The sequence below is a fragment of the Phodopus roborovskii genome, unplaced genomic scaffold (assembly GCF_943737965.1).
Source record: "Phodopus roborovskii unplaced genomic scaffold, PHOROB, whole genome shotgun sequence".
In the NCBI taxonomy this organism is placed as follows: domain Eukaryota; kingdom Metazoa; phylum Chordata; class Mammalia; order Rodentia; family Cricetidae; genus Phodopus; species Phodopus roborovskii.
This window is the reverse complement of record NW_026126481.1, coordinates 2532203-2550363: the sequence shown is the minus strand read 5'-3', so window position 1 is coordinate 2550363 and position 18161 is coordinate 2532203. Positions and strand designations below refer to the sequence as shown.

Below are 18161 nucleotides of genomic sequence, written 5' to 3'. Positions count from 1 at the left end.
CCCCTGCCAGAGGCCCCATAGACTGCTCCAGAAACCCCCACCCCCCCAACACCCAAGTTCAGGGAGCTTTGTTAGGTTTTATGCTGGTTCCCCAGATGTCAGACTAGGGTCCATGAGCTCCCCCTTGTTCAGGTCAGCTGTTTCTATAGGTTTTCCCCAGACCCCTTTGCTCATCACTCCTCCCTCTCTGCAACTGGATTCCAGGAGTTTGAAGCCTTTTTTTAACTATCCTTTGAACTCTACCTTTTTTAAATTCTCACATTTTCTAATTCTACATGTCGGAGAAATTTGTATCTCAGGTGTAAAATTGATGACATTTTTCTATCTATATTTGCAGCCTACTGGATGTAATGGAAAGAAAGAAATCAGTCAAAGAAAGAAGTAGGGAGGGAGAGAAGGGAAATAGAGGAGGAAGAAGTATTCTCTCAAGCTAGCCCAGTTTTCCTGTGGCTCATGGAAGTACTGTCTGGAATCCAGCTGTCCTCCCTATAATCAGGCTGAGAGATTGCAGAATTCAGCTTCTTCATTTCCACCAGCAGCCCATTACCGCTGGGGGGGGGGGCGGGGGAATTAGAGATAAAACATCATCTTGGCACCAGTCAGTAGTAGGTGCATCTGCCTTTCTTTGTCCTGGCCCTTCAAGCCATCTTCTCACTACAAATCTGCTTCTGAGACCATAGGGACATGGGCTGGGCCATGTACTGCAGGTTACATACGTTCTGTGATTTCACTCTATACTGATAAGCCAGCAGGGCACTAGAGGCTATCAAAGTGTTGAGAAAAGAAGGAAAAGGCCGAGATCCATATGAAGGCAGAAAATTCCCCAGCAGACCCAGTGCCAGGACCACCCAAAGCAATACTCCCATCACCCTGCACCTATCTCATGGCATGCCAAGAGGAATATAAGAGGAATATGAACTTAAACAGATATCCTAAATGTGCAGAACTGAACTCAGTAATGCATAAGAAATAGAGACAATGGAAGGAAACTTTCTACAAGCCCAGTTTAGATTTTCTTATCTGAAGGCCAAAATTAGATCCCAACTTCCAAATCTATATTTCAAATCTTCACAGGATAACACTAACTGTGCTAGCTAGGACCATGTAAGTTACTGTATCAGTGATCTGCTGCAGGTTCAAATCTCAGCTCTCCCTGGATGGATGACTGCCATCAATGCCCTAAATAGTGGTTTTAACCTATATAACACACATAATGGACTCAATGATATAGATGTAGCAAGATATTCACTTTGTCCGCACCTGTGGCATAGACCACACCCATTGGGGGTGGAGACAGGGCCGGACTTTACCTGGGGGAACTAAGTCTGAAGAGGGGGCTCCGAGAGCTGTCTTGCTTGCAGCATGGGGACAGGAGTACATCTGGAGGCATCCTTAGGACCAGGAACCTGCTGGTGTTCATCTGTCTCTGCTGTAAGTTATTTCTCCTTGAATAAACATCTATTCGGCCTATTTGTTTCTCCTGAACCTTATTAAACATCAATATATAGATATAATGCATATTGCACACAGTGCCTATGAGATAAGGAGTGCTGGATGCATCTCCTATAATAATGATGCTGTCACTATGGTGATTTTTCTGACCAATGATGAGCTTCTATGCTGCAAATTCCTAATTTTTCTGGAAAAAGCTTGATGTAGGATCAGATATCACCTATTAAATTTAATATTAGTGTCAGTACAATATATAAACACTTATGAAACATTTCTAGACTAGGACAGACACTGAACAAGCATACAACCCCCAACCCCCATTCTTTGGATATTCCTAGAAGTTCTGTAGAAGTAGACAGCATTTCTTCTCATGTTGTTTCCATCTGCAACAGGTCTTCCAAACACACCTCTTCCTCAGAGAAATCATTCACTAGGCTGGCCACTATCCATGACACTGTTACCTTTCCTATGGCAGACACAGACTTGGCTACTGCCCCTCCACCCACCACCTCTGTTCCCTTCAGTCTTCATCTACACAATTCCAAGGGTGATCTGGAAATTCTAAAACATGGCAACACACTGAAGGTTTCTTCTTGTTACCAAAGCATCCCAAGGCTCTGTGACTGGTTGCTTGGTTACCAATAAGATACAGAGCAAAAGATTCATTAGAAGCTAAAGTACAAGCCCATGATGCCAATAAAGAGTCCCCCCAAACCCTTCCAACAAAAGGCAACTGTTATATCCACATTTAGACAGTCATTAGCAGACCAGTTTCTGCCATAATAATTGCAAGAGCTTTGTAACTAATTCAATAGATAGAATTTCTAAGGGTCTACAGTAAATGTTCCCTTGGAGGAGATGAAAGCTCAAAGGATATTAGTTGCTAAAAGAAGATGTGAGTGAGTGAAAGACCAAAATTTTCTTATTACCAACCAGCTCTGTACTGGCAAAATTTAAATCATGGCTTAAAACCTTGAAGGAAAAATAAAAAAGAAGAAGAAATTTTAAAAAAACAAACAAACAAAACAAAACAACAACAACAACAACAAAAACCCCACTGCTTTGCAAACATCAAACTCCCTATCTTCTTTCTATCTTTTCATGACTCCGAAAATAACACCTAAGATGGTGCCACTTTGGGCCTTGATTTCTTGTCCTAGGATGCTTTCTCCTGACAAAGGATGGCAAAACAAACAAGACAGGTAAGTCTAGAGCCTTCAAGGAGCAAAGGAGAGCACCGGGGAACTGGCAGATCTCCGGATTTGAAAGTTTTAATCTTGAAACCAAAAAGGTAGCCATGAGTCTTTTCCCTCTAGAAAGGGAGAAAAAGCAAAAATCCTTTTGTGCTTGTGAAAAAAAAAAAAAAAAAAAAAAAAAAACGGGTCCACTGAGCATTGTCTGTAAATACTCAATAATGATCACATCAAGCCAAAACCAAAATCTCTCACAATTTATTGAATTGGATTCCAGGCTCACAAGTGAGACACTCTAAGGGCCTTCCAAATGTTGTCTCAATATCATTCACCTTCATTTAGAAGTTAAGTATCTTCATCTCCATTTCAGAGTTAGGGGTTAACAGAAAGGTTAAACAAATTATATAAACTTATATTAAAAGCCTGAATTAATAGAGACCAAGGTGTATGATCCCGTGAGGATGGCATGTCCTTCTATGAAAAAAAAAATAAGCAACATGATTAATTATTTTTAGGAGAGTAGTTTTTAAAAAACATTTTATCTACACATAGCAGTCTACAAGGAAAGGGCAAAAATAATAATAACAGTTGTGTTAACTGCAAAGCCAGTATGTCTTCCTGAATCTTTGCTGTTTTCTGTCCCTACCCATGCATCTTGAGATTTGAAATGCTATTTAAGTCTCAATTTCCTTCAGAAGCTAACCTCTGTGGAATAAAATGCTGTTAAGGGGGGGGAAATCTTTTCTGTCATTTGACTTTAACTTACGATAAATTAGCTTCAACTAGTTTCTTAGAAAATTGCCCAAGAAATGACTACAGAAAATTAAATACCAAGACTTCAAAGAGGCAAACACACAGCCTTCAAATTCCGACCTCAGAGAATAATCCTCCCTTTCTCGTGCTTTGGTGAGATTCGAGTAAAGAAATCTTACTAGGGCATGGTAATGAACCATCTTTCAAATGACTTTTCTATCAATCTTCTTTTCAAAGGGTAATAAAGTGATGATTATTTCTAGGCAGTTTCTGGGAAGTTATCATCTCATTTTAATAGTCACCAGTAAAGAACTGCACTCAGGCATTATCACCAATGGTGATAAGGGTAAGAACTGGTTAAGAATTCAATAGACAAGGTATAGGTTGTTAAAAGCTATTTCCTAGGAAATTAAAACAGAGAGACATCAAAAGAATCATACTGAGTCTTAAAGAGTTGGTAGTCATTTCCTTCCAGGTTAAAAATGTAAATATGATTTATTACCTAGTGAATGAAACCACTATCATTTGAAGATTGTGTTGTTTCTTTTTTTAAAATAATGTTGTTGGCCTCATGCTGTGAGCCATGCCTGTTGCTTGATCTGCTGAGAAGCATAAAAGGACCTGAGAAGGGCGTGCATCATCACTTCCAAACACAGAGCTTTGGCTCTCATCTAAAACAACAGTCAGCAGTAACAAAACATCCAGTACTGACTGGATGGTTATTGGGAACTCTTGACATTTGTTTTACAAAGCTAGAGTGAGGAATGTCCCAAATTATATTAAATCTTACTGCTCTGAGATGTAAGCAGTCTTAAGTCTTAAGACTGCAAGGGGTGGGCACCACTCAGAATCCAGAGATGGAAAGTCCATGGACAGGAGACTCTATACCCTAGATTCCCTACACAGGAACTTCCTGACCTCTTCTCAGACCCTCACATCCAGATCCCACCCAGGACCAAAGCTCTGCAATAGACTCTCCATGTCTTCTCATTTCCTCCAATTCTCTACTCCCAAGCGGAGACCATTGTTCTAGCAGGGAGGGTACAGGATCTGTCTCCAAATCTGACATCTGCCTGAAATTGAGATATCTCAGGACTTAGTAGAGATCCAAACTTAGAACAAAAAGAAGAGGAGGAGGAGAGAGAGAGAGAATGAAAAAGAGAAAAGAAAGAAGGAACAAGGAAGGAAGGAAGGGAAGGAGGAAGGAAGAAAGGAAGGAAGGAAGGAAGGAACGAACGAACGAACGAATGAACAAATAAAGAAGAGACATGAAGCTGTTGGAGAGAAACTATTTGGATCTCACCTCCACAATCTCACCAGTGATGCTGCTGAGAAAAGATGCTTCACAAATAACCACTGAAGACCATTGACTAAAGGACCAAGCACTGCATCCTTTTGTGATCATAAGTCACTCAGCCAACACTGTCATACCATACACAAACCATCCCAGTGAACTTTGCCCAGCAGTTCTTTTTTTCAAATACTGTAGTTGTTTTTCTTAGTGTTTGCTTAAAAGAAAAAATAAAACACACCACAAAAGTTTGCAATCAAGTTTTTGTATTTGCTTTCAAGTTTCATTCCAGTTTACAGGTATTTTGGTCAATAAATTGGTGCTTTTGGTTTGGCCCTTGCATAAGAAAACTCTGCCCTTTCTAGAGTTGAGCACAGCACTGAAGTGAGACCAACAGGTCTCTTACTGATTTAGAGACTGAACAATACTGCTAAGCACCACCCCAACAACATTTTAATATTTTATCCTCAGTCAATCACCATTTCATGCAAGTGCGTACTTAAGGGGCTGAGGCAGGATGACTGGAAGTTTGGAGGCAGTCTATGATACACAGAGGGCAGTGGGGGAAGAGGGAATGAGGAAGGGAGAGATGGAAGAGAGAGATGAATTGTCCAAGTTTCCCACCTCCCACCAACCAAAGGAAACGGAATACAGATGAACCCTCAAAATCACATGAACCAGGTACAATTGCTTTCCACCCCACCATGCAATACTTCCCCTGAAGTGCAGCATAAGGAAGCCGGAGTCCAGGTTTCTAAAGTAGACTTAGAAGCAAGTCAATGAATGGAAGAACTAATGATAAAGATAAGCTGGAAATATTTAGGCCCAGGAGGTTTGCTACTGGCAAGTGGGAATGCTAAGAAAGGGGCTCGGGGGTGGAGGGGAGCAATCTCTCCGTCACAGTCTTTACGGTTGCTAGTGTAAAAAGTCATGCTTGCTCTGAGGCAGGGCAACCCTACCCAGCATGCAACAAGGAGCTGTCCCCAATGCAGGATTGCTTCCAGGAACACCTCACTTCAAGCTCCAGAAACTGATAAAGTGTTCAAGCCATCAGAATGCCGCAATGGAAGGGGAAAAAATACATGTAAACCATTTCAACCTGAGACGCATCTTTCCGCACAGGACTGGCAAAGGAGAGTGTAGATGTGATATGATACAGAACGAAGAGGAAGAGAACAAACAGGGTGGTGATGGTCTCTAGTGTCCTGAGCTTAATAAAGTGAAATATTTAATAGTTTGCAGGATTACATATCCCCATTTTTGAATTTAAAAATAAACCACAGGGATGTAAGGAAAATTAATTTAGATTCGTACTTTTCCTTTGTTCAGAGGAACTGAAAGAGCCCAGGCATCATGTGATTTGATGGCATAATTCAAAGTATCTAGAGTTTACCAGGACTTGGACTTTTTATGGCTATTTATGCTCCAGCCTGGGCTAACAGACATTTGTCCCAGTGTCTTGGTGCTATTCAAGCCTTGTGCTGCTATAGAGGGAAGAAGAAATCACATATATTCTTAATGTATGCATAAGTATATGTACAAGCCTTAGATGAAATGATGAATAGCAGTAGGGATACAGTCTGCAAACACAGTGAGAAAAAAAATTAATTCATCCCCCAGTTCTTCAGTGCACAGCCTTCTCCTTCTACTGCAACAGTTCCAAGTGGCCAGCTGAAGCAATGAGGTATAAAGGAGAGTATTCCCAGTGGGCTCATCTAGTGTCTTCATGCAGAACCAAGAGATGAGAACGTTTGCCAAACATTCTGCTCAGAGGTCAATACCCGGGAGGACCCCTCCATTTGATGAGGCTCAGGGAACACTTCCAGGCAATCTACATTATAAAGACCTCCTGACAGAGATTCTGACACAGTCAGGGTCAGGTCAATCAGTGTACATCACCATAGAGTTCAAGGCAAATGGAGCTATGATAAGGGACCATCCTCTTCCTCATCACCCTTTCTATAGGCGAGTGTGATCTTCCGGGGAACTTCTATTCCTGTCTCTTGCTGGAAGCCCCTCAGTTGGTTCAACATTTTTCTCAAGTCCTGAGTTGCAATGTGCCCTTGCAAGGGAATAATCATTTCTTTTTAAATCTACAAAGAAAACAAGACAGGCTTAGTCGATGTCTTAGAACACATTAAATCGTGCAGATAGACTGGACTTCAGGCTTAGTTGACGTGATCAAGGAGTCTGTGCTGCCCCAGGCCTTGGGCATCCAGATTCCAAACTCTCAAACCTATCTAAATCCACGTCTTCTCCCTTCCCCGTGACTACATAAAATTCTTACTATGTATGCTGTCACTGTGAAAGGCACTGGCCACCACCTAGTGGAGCAAAATGTGTCTGACCAAAATTAAATGAGGTCCAACAAGACATGGTGTGAGTATTTAGGCATTTGTACTGGCTTGCCCTTGGGGAGCTCAGCTGCAGCCCCTAAGAGCACCACCTGTGCCAATTCACTGCATTCCTTTTTAAAAGGGTCCTGCCCACCTCCATCCTTCTCTCTCTCATTCTCCCCCTCTATCTGATCCTCTCCTCTCTCTCTCTGCCTCTTTTTCCTCTCTTCTCTCCCACTGCTCTTGTCCCTCCTCTCCTTTCCCCTTTTTATGATCCTTTTCCCCCAATTAAAAAAAAAAAACCCTCTGCTTGAACTCTATCACATGGCATGTTTCTCTCTCAAGCCACTTTTTTTTTTTTTAATTACAACACATGGGAACCTTAGGAATGATCTGAGGGATGTGTCAAAATGTTGACTTTAGATTCCAAGGCTCAGTGTTCTACAAGAAAACTGCCTGCATCACTTTGAGCACCTATAAAAGTTTCATCAAGCTGGGTAGCACTCGAATGGCAGAGGCAGGAGAATCTCTGTGAGTTTGAGGCCAGCCTGGTCTACAGAGTGAGTGCCAGGACAGGCTCAAAGCTACAGAGGAACCCTGTCTCAGGAAAAAAAAAAAAAAAAAAAAAAACCCTTCATTAATCATTAATCAAAGATCACATGAGATGTTTCTTAAACACTTCTTCCATTTAAAAAGGAAATTTAAAAAAAAAAACATACAAAGGGTAATCTTTGGGAGGAACCTATAAAGAAGGGGGCACTAAATGTCGCATACATCTTTTTGTGCTGTGATTCGTGAGTGGATTCCAGCTTGCAGTTGTTGGGTGATTCTGATATTCATCAGCTCCTACCCCCTTCATTTAGAACTCTGATGTGCCTCAGCCCAGCCCCAACCCCTTCCTGGCTTCCTGGTGACCAGCGTAGAAGACAATGTGCTGTACATCAACTTCTTTGCCCATCCACTGTGAGCTCACATCACCGGAAGTTATGAGAGGATAGTCTTGCTCTTCGTGCCATTGATCAGTTAGCCTAACTGGGCTCAAGGACTGGGAGCTGTGGGTGATGGGTGTAGGGAACCAAGATTGTCACTCAGGGGTCGACTGTGCAAATAGAGCATGAAGCCCTGAACTCAACCTCTGGTACCAAGAGATATAACTCATGGTTTTTGCTTGGCTTTTTAATGCTAAATGGTGATTTTTCTAGACAAAAAACCTAATATATATATATATAAAACCAACATTTATTGAGCATAGATGTAAAATCAATCTTCACACAAGCTTTGTGAGACAAATACAATTGTCTCTTGCTTGTAGATGAAGATGTTGAAGGCCAAAGCCTTACAGACAGTAGAAAGAAGAACTTGGATATATTAGCCTTGCCTGCCTTCCTGGATCTAGATTCTTATGCATTGTCTTAATCTGCCTCTGCCTTAAAAATAAATGAAATGTAAAAACTAAAACATACTTCTAATTCTACTCCCCAAACAAAACATTTTTATTCAGTTACCAATGATATGAAATGATAGTATTTATTTCCACTTCAATATTAATTTTTAAAACTGGAGTTTCAGACTGAGAGAGAGATCTGAGTGAGCACTCTAGAAATTCTTGCAGTTTGTAAATTATTCAAAATAAAGAAGATAAAAAGTTTGAGTGAGTATGGATGAGAGAATGTAAAGAAAAAAACTTACTTTTCACTAAAAGAAAAACAAAAACTGAGTGGTGGGATGGCTCAGCAGATAAAGGTGCTCGCTGCCAAGTCTCAAGACAAGAGTTCAATCCCCAGAACCCACAGGGTGGATGGAGAAAATAGATAACTGGCTTCCAGTCTACAGCTTATCATGGCATGCCTACATGTACACATGAACCCTTAATCATACTCAGCAACTAACTGGGCACAAAGATTGGAAGAAACGAGTAATGGCCTAAGTCTGCCTGGCACCTGGCTGATTAGATATAGTCCCAGGTCTTGAAGAATAGAAACTGCCCTATCCAGGCTACAGTGAGTCAGACTGGGCAGAGTACAATGCCTAAAGACAACGGTTCCTGAGTGGATTTCAGTCTGCAAATGTGGGAGGATATTGTTTGTTTGTTTGTTTGTTTTTGTTTTGTTTTGTTTTTGAGACAGGGTCCCTCTCCTCTGTGTAGCCTTGACTGGCCTAGAACTCACTTTGTAGACCAGGCTGGCCTCAAACTCACAGAGATCCACCTACCTCTACTTCCTGAGTGCTGTGATTAAAGGCATATGCCACTAATACCCAGTTAATGGTTCTCTTTTTTAAAATATTGCTTAAAGAGGCAATACTATTGTTCATAGTGGCAGGACCTGGGACTAGTGTCTAAGTTAGTAAAAAGTGGCTCCCCACAAGCCTATTGACCAGAATTTGATTGTCAGAATTGACACATTGGAAGGAGGAGGTCTTCTGACCTCTGTGTAAGCACAGTAGTGCTTAAGCACACACACACACACACACACACACACACACACACACACACCTCATCAAAATTGAATGTATGAAGGCTGGGAGTGTAGCTCAGTGTACCTCAGTGGTAGAGTGCTAGCTAGTCTAGCATGACTGGGTCCTGGATTCTAAACCCACTGCTGTAAAACAAACAAACGAGCAAATAAAGGGTCAGTTGTTACAGAGTAAAGTAATGCTTTAACTGACAGCCTTTCTTTCTCTGGGCCACACCCTCTCCGGTGCCCAATGAGCAAACTGGAACAGAATAAAAATGCTACAGGCACGCTGTCTGCAAGCAAACAGGGCCTTGGAAGGGAAGAGTGGGGCCTTCCATCCTGTTTCACTACCTTTAAGTAGGTGGAATTTTTTTCGTAGAGTGACTGTGACAAGCATTGGGCCCAGGGTTGTTTTATCACATTTTGGCAGAACCTCAAGCAAATCCCTGTCCTTTAAATCCCTCCTGGGACTTGAAATGTTTCAGTCAGAAAGTCAAGCTTGTGAATGGCTGTGAATGAGATAAAAATGTGGTTAAGATTTTTGCTCGATCCCGAGTTATAATAGCTGTTATTCTATGAGAGTTTTTCCGAAGAAACGGAGTCTCCGAGACTTACCCGGCAGCCTGAGCTTCCCACAGCAGGAGTTGCAGTGATGTTTTGCAATGAAGTTTCTAATTGCATCTTCCCCTAAATTGGCCGGTCCAAACACCATCCCTCTTGATCTAGAGGAAATATCAGAATATCAATTAGATCACAGCTGAGGAAAAGGGGTCCAACTAGGATTCTCTGAGATTGTGAACAGTATCCCGTAGTAACCTAGCCACTTAAAGGAGCCAACAAAGAACAGAGCACTTTGGGGAAGTAACAATGTTAGGTTTGCAAATTTAAAATTCAAATGTACTTAAATCTTTGTACCCAACTCCAAGACCTACTGTGAAACTCATTCCAACACTAACCTGATAGAAGAGTGAATTTTTTCGATGTGCTACATTAAAACAAAATACAGTGAAACCTTTTTTAATGCATATGGGGTGAGAGAATGACATTCATTACCATATGCTCTACTGAAACACCCCAAAGGTAAAGGACAGAGTAACTTTGCTATGGAATGCACCTTCTAAAATGATGTACACCATGCACACTCAAACACTTTTCCGAAAATTATTCTCTCCTAACCATACACCTCCCTAGCCACCAGAGCCAGTATTCCTGGCTTTTTGAAAGCTACTTTTGACTCTTCGTGGGAAGTCAAAACAGCTATTAGCCAAAAGGTTTGTGGAAGTAAATCGCAGATGCCCAGAGTATGTAACAGAATTCATCACAAGTATTGTCAGTATCTCTGAGTCACATTTTGAATGTTCTAATTAATATAAAGATTCTCTACAGATTCTAGGCTCGCTTTTCACACAAACATTATTCTGTAGATTTTGACTCTCCACACAATACAGGACAGAGCACACACCAGGAACGCCTCCAAAGAAAGTGTATGAAAGCTAATATTTTATTTTAATTACATGCACAGTGGAAACAGCGCATTTTAAAAATCTGAACTCAATTACCGCTCTTAAATACCACGTCTTAAGAAAACGGAGGAAAAAAAGCCCAGCCGACTATCACAAAGGGAAACAATAAACTTTGCTTCTGAGGAATGTGGTTTCTCAAAAGGGACATGGTGTAAAAATGGACTTTTTTTCCATCCGAGGATTGAAACATTTATCTCAATTTCCACTTCCTTTTGGCAGAAGAACAGTGGCTCTCTGAAGATGTGCCAAGCTCAGAATGAGGGCTGATGTCAATTTGATCTCAGATTGCCTCCCGCTCTGTGCTGGGTAGGTGGAGCAAACCTCTTGGGAAGACAGAGTGGAAAGACACTAGGGATTAACTTTCATGGTCACTCAATGGCTCTCACAATGCACAGCTCTGGTGGTATTTACCCAGTAGCATAAGCTGCCTCTTGTTAACTCTGTCTCGATTTCATTCCAGCTGGTAAGACACTACTTCAGTCAGGTGAAACCGAAGGTGGCAAAAAAAAAAAAAAAAAAAAAAAAAAAAAGCAGGATCACTTGGTATTTAGACCAGAACTCTCTGATCTGATAAAGTGAGAAATGAAGGTATTTGTTCGGTCATTAGCATGGAAGACTCCCTTTGGAGTCTCTCTGTGACCTCACTGGAAAATTTCCCTTGTTTGCATCCTGTACCAGCTATTTCTGTCCTTCCAAGAAGGCATGAAGACACCCAACTAAGATATAATATTTTCAAGTACTATCTGGAAGCTATTTGTCTCTGACAGCTTCATGAAAATAAAATGAAATAATCAAAATCATTACGAGATGTATATGTCAGGGTCATTAGGGCTCCCAGAGCAGAGAGAGTGAAGGAGACATGGGAACATTCCATTTGCATGTGTGCCCCATAGCATGCCCCAAGCTTTGCAGTTTCAGATAACTAAGTTTTCCAAGAAAACACAACTAGTTGTTTTCCAGATTTTTTTTTTTAACAACACAGGAAAAGCAGGTGGTAGCTTGGGTCTACGTACAAGGAAACGCTAATTAGTACCATCTATACATAGTCACTAAAGAACATCTCATCACCATTTCTTACTTGTCAAATGCTCAAAACCATCAGGCAGTAGGCTAAAACAACGATGCAGTCCCAAACTACCAATGAATGAGGCACATTGGGGAGAGCTCAAGATAGTGGAAGGAGGCATGAGAAAGGATACTGGACTCATTCTACAAAGCCATTATAACAACTCTTCCCTTCCATTGACTCTCTCACCTTGCAGGAAAGCTGGAACTTTGAATGGAGTCTCAACTTTCTGTATGTGAACTGGGGTTAAACTAACATGCAGAGTTGTTGCATGGGTAAACACAGTTGCTGAACTCTGTGCATCTTAGACTTGAATTCACACCAATTCACCAGAAGATTTTATAAAAGTTCAGATTCCGACTCCTTAGGTACAGAGAAACCCACAGACCATGCATTTCCAGCAATGACCCTGATGGTGATATTGACCTATGGTTCACACTTTGTCTAATAGATTTTACACTCACAAAGTTCATTGATTAGTTAGATATAGTGCTAATGGAACTAATCAGTTGAGAGAAAATACAACCTAAGGTCACTGTGAAAATCAAATACACTAAATTGGGTGTTTCCCCAATGAAACCATTCTATCCATTTCAGGGGACACTATCCTTGAGTTATAGAAAACAAAGTTGCCATGTTAATTTCACAGGATTGCATTGAGCAACTTAAAAAAAAACACACAAGAGAGAGTACTGGGAAAGATGACTGGAATGCGGGGAGGGGACCTAGTGCAGTAGAAACTCCCTGAAATCTTCAAGATTGACCCTATGGAAGTTATGTGGGATATGGAGCCTGAACTGGCCATATTCTATAATCAGGCAAGGTTTCCAGCAGCAGGACTGGGACCCCTAACCCTGCCACAAAACCTTTGACCTACATACAGTCTGCCCTGCCTCCAAGATACGCTGGGGTAATGGTAGCACAGAACTTGTGGAAGTGGCAAACCAATGACTGATCTGACTTGAAGTCCACACCACCAGAGGGAGTCCACACCTGACACTGCCTAGGTCCCCAGGAACCAGAGGCTGGAAAGCCTAGAAACTCATGATGTAACCAAATAAGACTGGGAAAATATTCAATGACGTAATTACTAATGATAGCCTCCTATACTCATAGATTGGTGGCTAATCCAATTGTCATCGGAGAGGCGTGATCCAGCAACCGATGGGAGAAGATACAGAGACCCACAACCAAATACTAGGCAGAGCCAGGGGAACCCCTCCCATAAGAGGGTGGAGGATGCAGGAACCAGAGGTATCAACTAAGCAGGGCTCCTAGGACCTCACAGAGACTGAAGAACAATCATAGACCCTGTATATGCCTTCTGTATATGTGTTATGGTGTATAGCTGGGTGTACTTGTAGACTCCTAACAGCGGGAGTGTCTCTGACTTTTTCCTGATCTTAAGACCCTTATCCTCCTAATGGGTTGCCTTATCCAGACTTAATATGAGAGTTTGTGCCTAGTTTTATTGTAATTCATTATGCTGTGTTCAGTTGATATCCTCTTTTTAAGAGAAATGCAGGAGGAGAGGATCTGGGGGAGAGGGAATATGTCAAGGAGGCCTAGGAAGAGTGGAGGAGGGAAGAGAAACTGTAGTCCAGTTGCAATGTATGAGAGAGAGAAAAAAGAATTACAGAGTCCAGAGACCTAGTCAGTCAATGCACTAGAATGCCAAGCATGTTTTTTTCTAATTCCCCAGGTGACTTTAATAGAAATTGAAACCTACTTCCTATAGAATGCAATTAAATACCTAACTGTCATGTAGGATAATATAATCTTAGATTTTAAATAAATGGAATATTCAGGTCATATTAAGTGTTATATGCCAAGGTCAAAATTTAATGAACAGTAGACAGAGTACACATAAACTGAGTTCATTATATATGCAAAAAGTCTGAAAAGTATGTAAAGAAAGTTCTCACTTGAAAAAACTTCCTAAGCCTTTGAGCACACAAGACTGCTGAAGAAATAATATGCTTAGCAGAAAACACTTCAGCTCTGCTAAAACAAAAAAATAAAATAGTCCATTATACTCTCAAGTCCAACATGGACTCTACAATCAAATAAATATCATAGGAATTGGATGCTGCATAGGAACCCTATGGGTCATCTGTCTCTTCCTTAGCCTGCCCGAGCCTATAGTAGCTAATAGACTTTTAGTAGATGAGCTTCCTAGGGGACCATGTAGATGGGCCATATTCACACTTATAAAAATCACTCGGTGACAGAACAGGGAGGTAAACCAATGATTATGTGATGAGAACCAGGAGAAGAAAGAGAAAAACGTTTACATTTTACTGTGTCAAGAATCTCAGTTTATTGAGCCCTACATGTTTTCTATGACTTGGCAACCAAGCATGGGCTCTCAGTGTGATTAAAAAATAATAATAAAAATATCAACCCAGCATGGATAATATAGTCTCAGCTCTAAGGAAGTAGGGCCTCCAAGATCCAGAGCTCAAGGCCACCCATGAGCTATACAACCATGTGACATCACAGTTACAAGAGAAATTCTTTAAGAATTACTAGTGTCATTTGACCCATGGTTCTCAAAGTGCCTGCAGGCCTGTGGCATCAAACTTTCCTGCAATTCCTTAGGAATGCAGCTCATTTGGCCCCACCTCAAAACAACTAGATCAGAAACTCTGGAGGCCAAACACAGCAATCTATTTCAGTAAGTTCTCCTGGTGACCATGATGGCAGCTCACACGTAAACATTGTTGTTCTCCATACTGATCACAACAACCACTAATGTTCTCCATATTGGTCAGTCACTAAGCAATCAGCACCATCACCTCTTTGCATTCCACCTTGAACAGAACACCCAAGGGCCTTAGTGCCAAAAATCATAAGATGTTCTTGGAGTTACAAAGATGGGTGAATGATGCATCCCTCTATATTACTTGGATCCAAATTAAGTTAGGCAATCTGATGAAGCCTCATAGTTAAGCACTGTGGCTTTGAGCCCTCATTGCGAGGCTGTTATAGAAAGAACAGCACTTTGTATTCTCTGCTATTACCTGGTTTGGCTGTGAAGAGACTACCTGGGCTCGTGGCCACAGTGAAGACAACCAAGGAAGCTGCTTCTGCTACAGCATCATTTTTACTTCAAGCTAAACTTACACATTTTCCCCTTACATTTGGACCAATAGAAAGAGTCAAATTTGGAACGGAAGCCTGGAAATTGCACTGTCCCTTACAATGTCTGCTAATGCTTACTAGCCCACCTCTAGAATTAAACTTATTTCATCCTCATTCTTTCTTTTTACTCATTTCCTAGTTTGAAATGGTTTAGAAAATTTGTTTTAAGTATAAGAATCTTCATTTAAGTCTAAAATTATTGTTTTATATCTATGTGCAATAACTGTTGGAAAACTGCTCTGGGGTCTAAAAGACAAATATGTGTTTAAAATTCCTCCAAGAAACTCAAGACAGACCTCTGCTCACAATGTCCTCATCATTTCCACTGTCTTATTTTGATCTTGAAAAAACAATGAAAAAGTAGGTCAGTGGTTAATAGCACTGGGTACTTTTCCAGAGGACCCACAGTTCAATTCCCAGCACCCACATGGCAACTCAGAACCAACTATAACTCCAGTTCCAGGGGATCTGATGTCCTCCTCTGGCCTCTGTGGGGACCAGGCACTCACATAAACATACATATAATAATAAATCAATTTCTAAGTTATGAAAAAAGAACCATTAAACAGTATATAATCTATGCAAATAGCAAAGCATTAAATGATACAATTAATATGTATAATTTTAATATTTGTATGCAATGATTAAAAATAAGGTTAAAAACATGAACAAACAGATTGCAATATTTTAAATTATAGCACATAAGTCAACTCACTGTTTGTCTTCAGGTTTTATAACAGACGGGTCTGTCAAATTTTCTCCAACACCTCAAAAGAAGAAACAAAATTTATTAAGCAAATGAGGGTTTGTTTTCTAAGAAATGGAGAAAAATAATAACCAAATTCTGTTTCCTTATTTTGAAGGTTACATTTAAGCCAGATGTGGTGACTCACCCCAGGTAATTCCAACTAATGTGGGAGGGTTGCCACCAGTTCAAGGCCACTCTGAGCTATATAGTGAATTCTAGGCCAACCTGATCTACAGTGTGAGACCCTGTGTCATTCACTCCATAGTAGGTAAGTTTAAAAAACACCATGATAATGAGATGTGCTATAGAAATTGTTTAGGAAAGTTAGGAAAATTATTGAGTACAGTATCTCCTACAACAGCTCCCTCTGAATTACTGAACATCTGGCCACAAATTGGTGTTTTGATAGTGTCATAAGACTTGCTGATAGTGGCATCTATCAGTGGATCTATGTATCAGCCATTCATTTACCAGTTGTATGCACTAAGGCATCCAATTTTATTTTCCCTAATTCTCATGAAAGAAAAATATTATCCTCATATCCTCAATTTACATTTTATCCTCATTTACATCAATGAGTACATTGATGTTCAAAGAGATTGAGGAACTTGCCAAAATGGCTTATCCCTTAAGTGGCCATAGCAGGATTAAAGCTGGGGCAATGCCTGTGTTCCTCCCACTAGTTCATGGTCTCCTTAGATGGCCTCCATCAGTGCTCAGCAAGGGCAAGGCCCTGGGAGGTTTTGCAGATACAGCCTCTATGCATCAAAGAGACACATCAAATGCTCTATCTATATACAGCACTTATAAACAGTAAAATAAAAAGGCACCAAACTCTTGATCTGAGAGCTGGCTCCACCTGTGTGTTCAGTTGAGGAAACTCTTTGAGGTGAATGCTTATGCTCTGTTCACTTTTTGGAATGTATCTTCAATAAAATTTAGTTTTGAAAGAAAAGAGCAAAGCCTACAAAGACAACAGAGGTGCAATTTAAGGTTGACCTTAATCAGAACTGGGTTCGACACCCAGACTCTGTGAGGGCATGCAGGCAGTGAGGAGGTTAGTTTCTGGCAGTGACAATAGCTCAGGGATGCCAGTTAGACAGTGATGAGCCACCTAGGCATGCCCAACAACTTCTGAGATTGTTCCCTAACCAGGGCTCTTGTTCTCTGCTTGAAAAACACTAACTTTGTAGAGTGATTATTCAAACAGTATGTGATGTTTAGAATATTTCTCTGAATTGCTAATTGCTGGAAAAAGTTCATGTTTGCTAAAGTGGAAGGGGAAAATTTCAAGGAAACCCACCCCACCTCTAGACAAAGACTTACAGAAAATTAGGGAGGGACCTGCTGAGAGAGAGGGAGAGAGAGAGAGAGAGAGAGAGAGAGAGAGAGAGAGAGAGAGAGAGAGAGCATTAGACTTCTCCAGGAAAGAGCTCCCACATCAGTTAACTAATAGCAAGTGGTTCACCATCTCGGGGAGGAGACTGTTTCATGACTCTGTCAACCTGGTGAAGCTAAGAGGCCCTGTTCTAAAAAACATTTTAGCATGTGTGACTTAAATATATAACAAAGGAATTATGACCCTGAAAAGGATATATCAAAACATTTTGACTATAATACATACATGAGAATACATACAATACATACATGAGATTCTTTATTAGCACAGACAATAACAGGCTCCACCCCGGGTCTGTCCTCCACAGTCATAATGTAACAAGTGATAATTACAAACAGTGCTTTGAAATCTGCCTGCATAGCAAGGTGCTATGTTAATATCTGCTGATAATCATGATGATGATGATGTCACTGTGGGTTGTGTTCTGGCTAATAATGGAAGATGGTCTATTCCAGTTATGGGTTAGTGGCAATAAGGTTTCTCATCAAAGTTTACAAACTCTTTGAGTATACCCTTTAACAGCCCCTAGTGTGGCAAGCTTTCACACTGATTTTGAATAGGATAAGAAAAAGTTGGATTGAAACACAAACATAAGGAAAATGGGCAAAGCAGACCTCACTGAGCCCTCACACTTTCGAAGCCACAAGAGGGTGCTCTTTGCACTTTTCTTGTAACATAGACAAGAAGGGGCATCTGAGGTAGCCCCTGCTTCTCTACAACCATGTAGTGAACAAACAGAATAACAGGCAAACAAGTATTCCAGCACCATACTTGCAGTCTTTACCATTTTAATTAAACAT

The 18161-nt window shown here is 40.8% G+C and overlaps 1 protein-coding gene across 2 annotated transcripts in view; it reads right to left on the bottom strand.

Annotated features, from left to right (window-relative positions):
- Window positions 1-4937: 4937 nt before the first annotated feature.
- The window catches only part of Trpm6 (transient receptor potential cation channel subfamily M member 6), a 128938-nt gene continuing 115714 nt past the window's right edge, over window positions 4938-18161 (bottom strand). For both annotated transcript variants that reach the window (XM_051194068.1, XM_051194070.1), the window contains exons 37-39: window positions 15930-15981; window positions 10097-10203; window positions 4938-6782 (exon numbers count right to left, since the gene is read on the bottom strand). In XM_051194068.1, coding sequence (XP_051050025.1) covers window positions 6649-6782; window positions 10097-10203; window positions 15930-15981 — 293 coding nt within the window. In that variant the 3' untranslated portion in view covers window positions 4938-6648. The remainder of the gene's footprint in view (window positions 6783-10096; window positions 10204-15929; window positions 15982-18161) is intronic.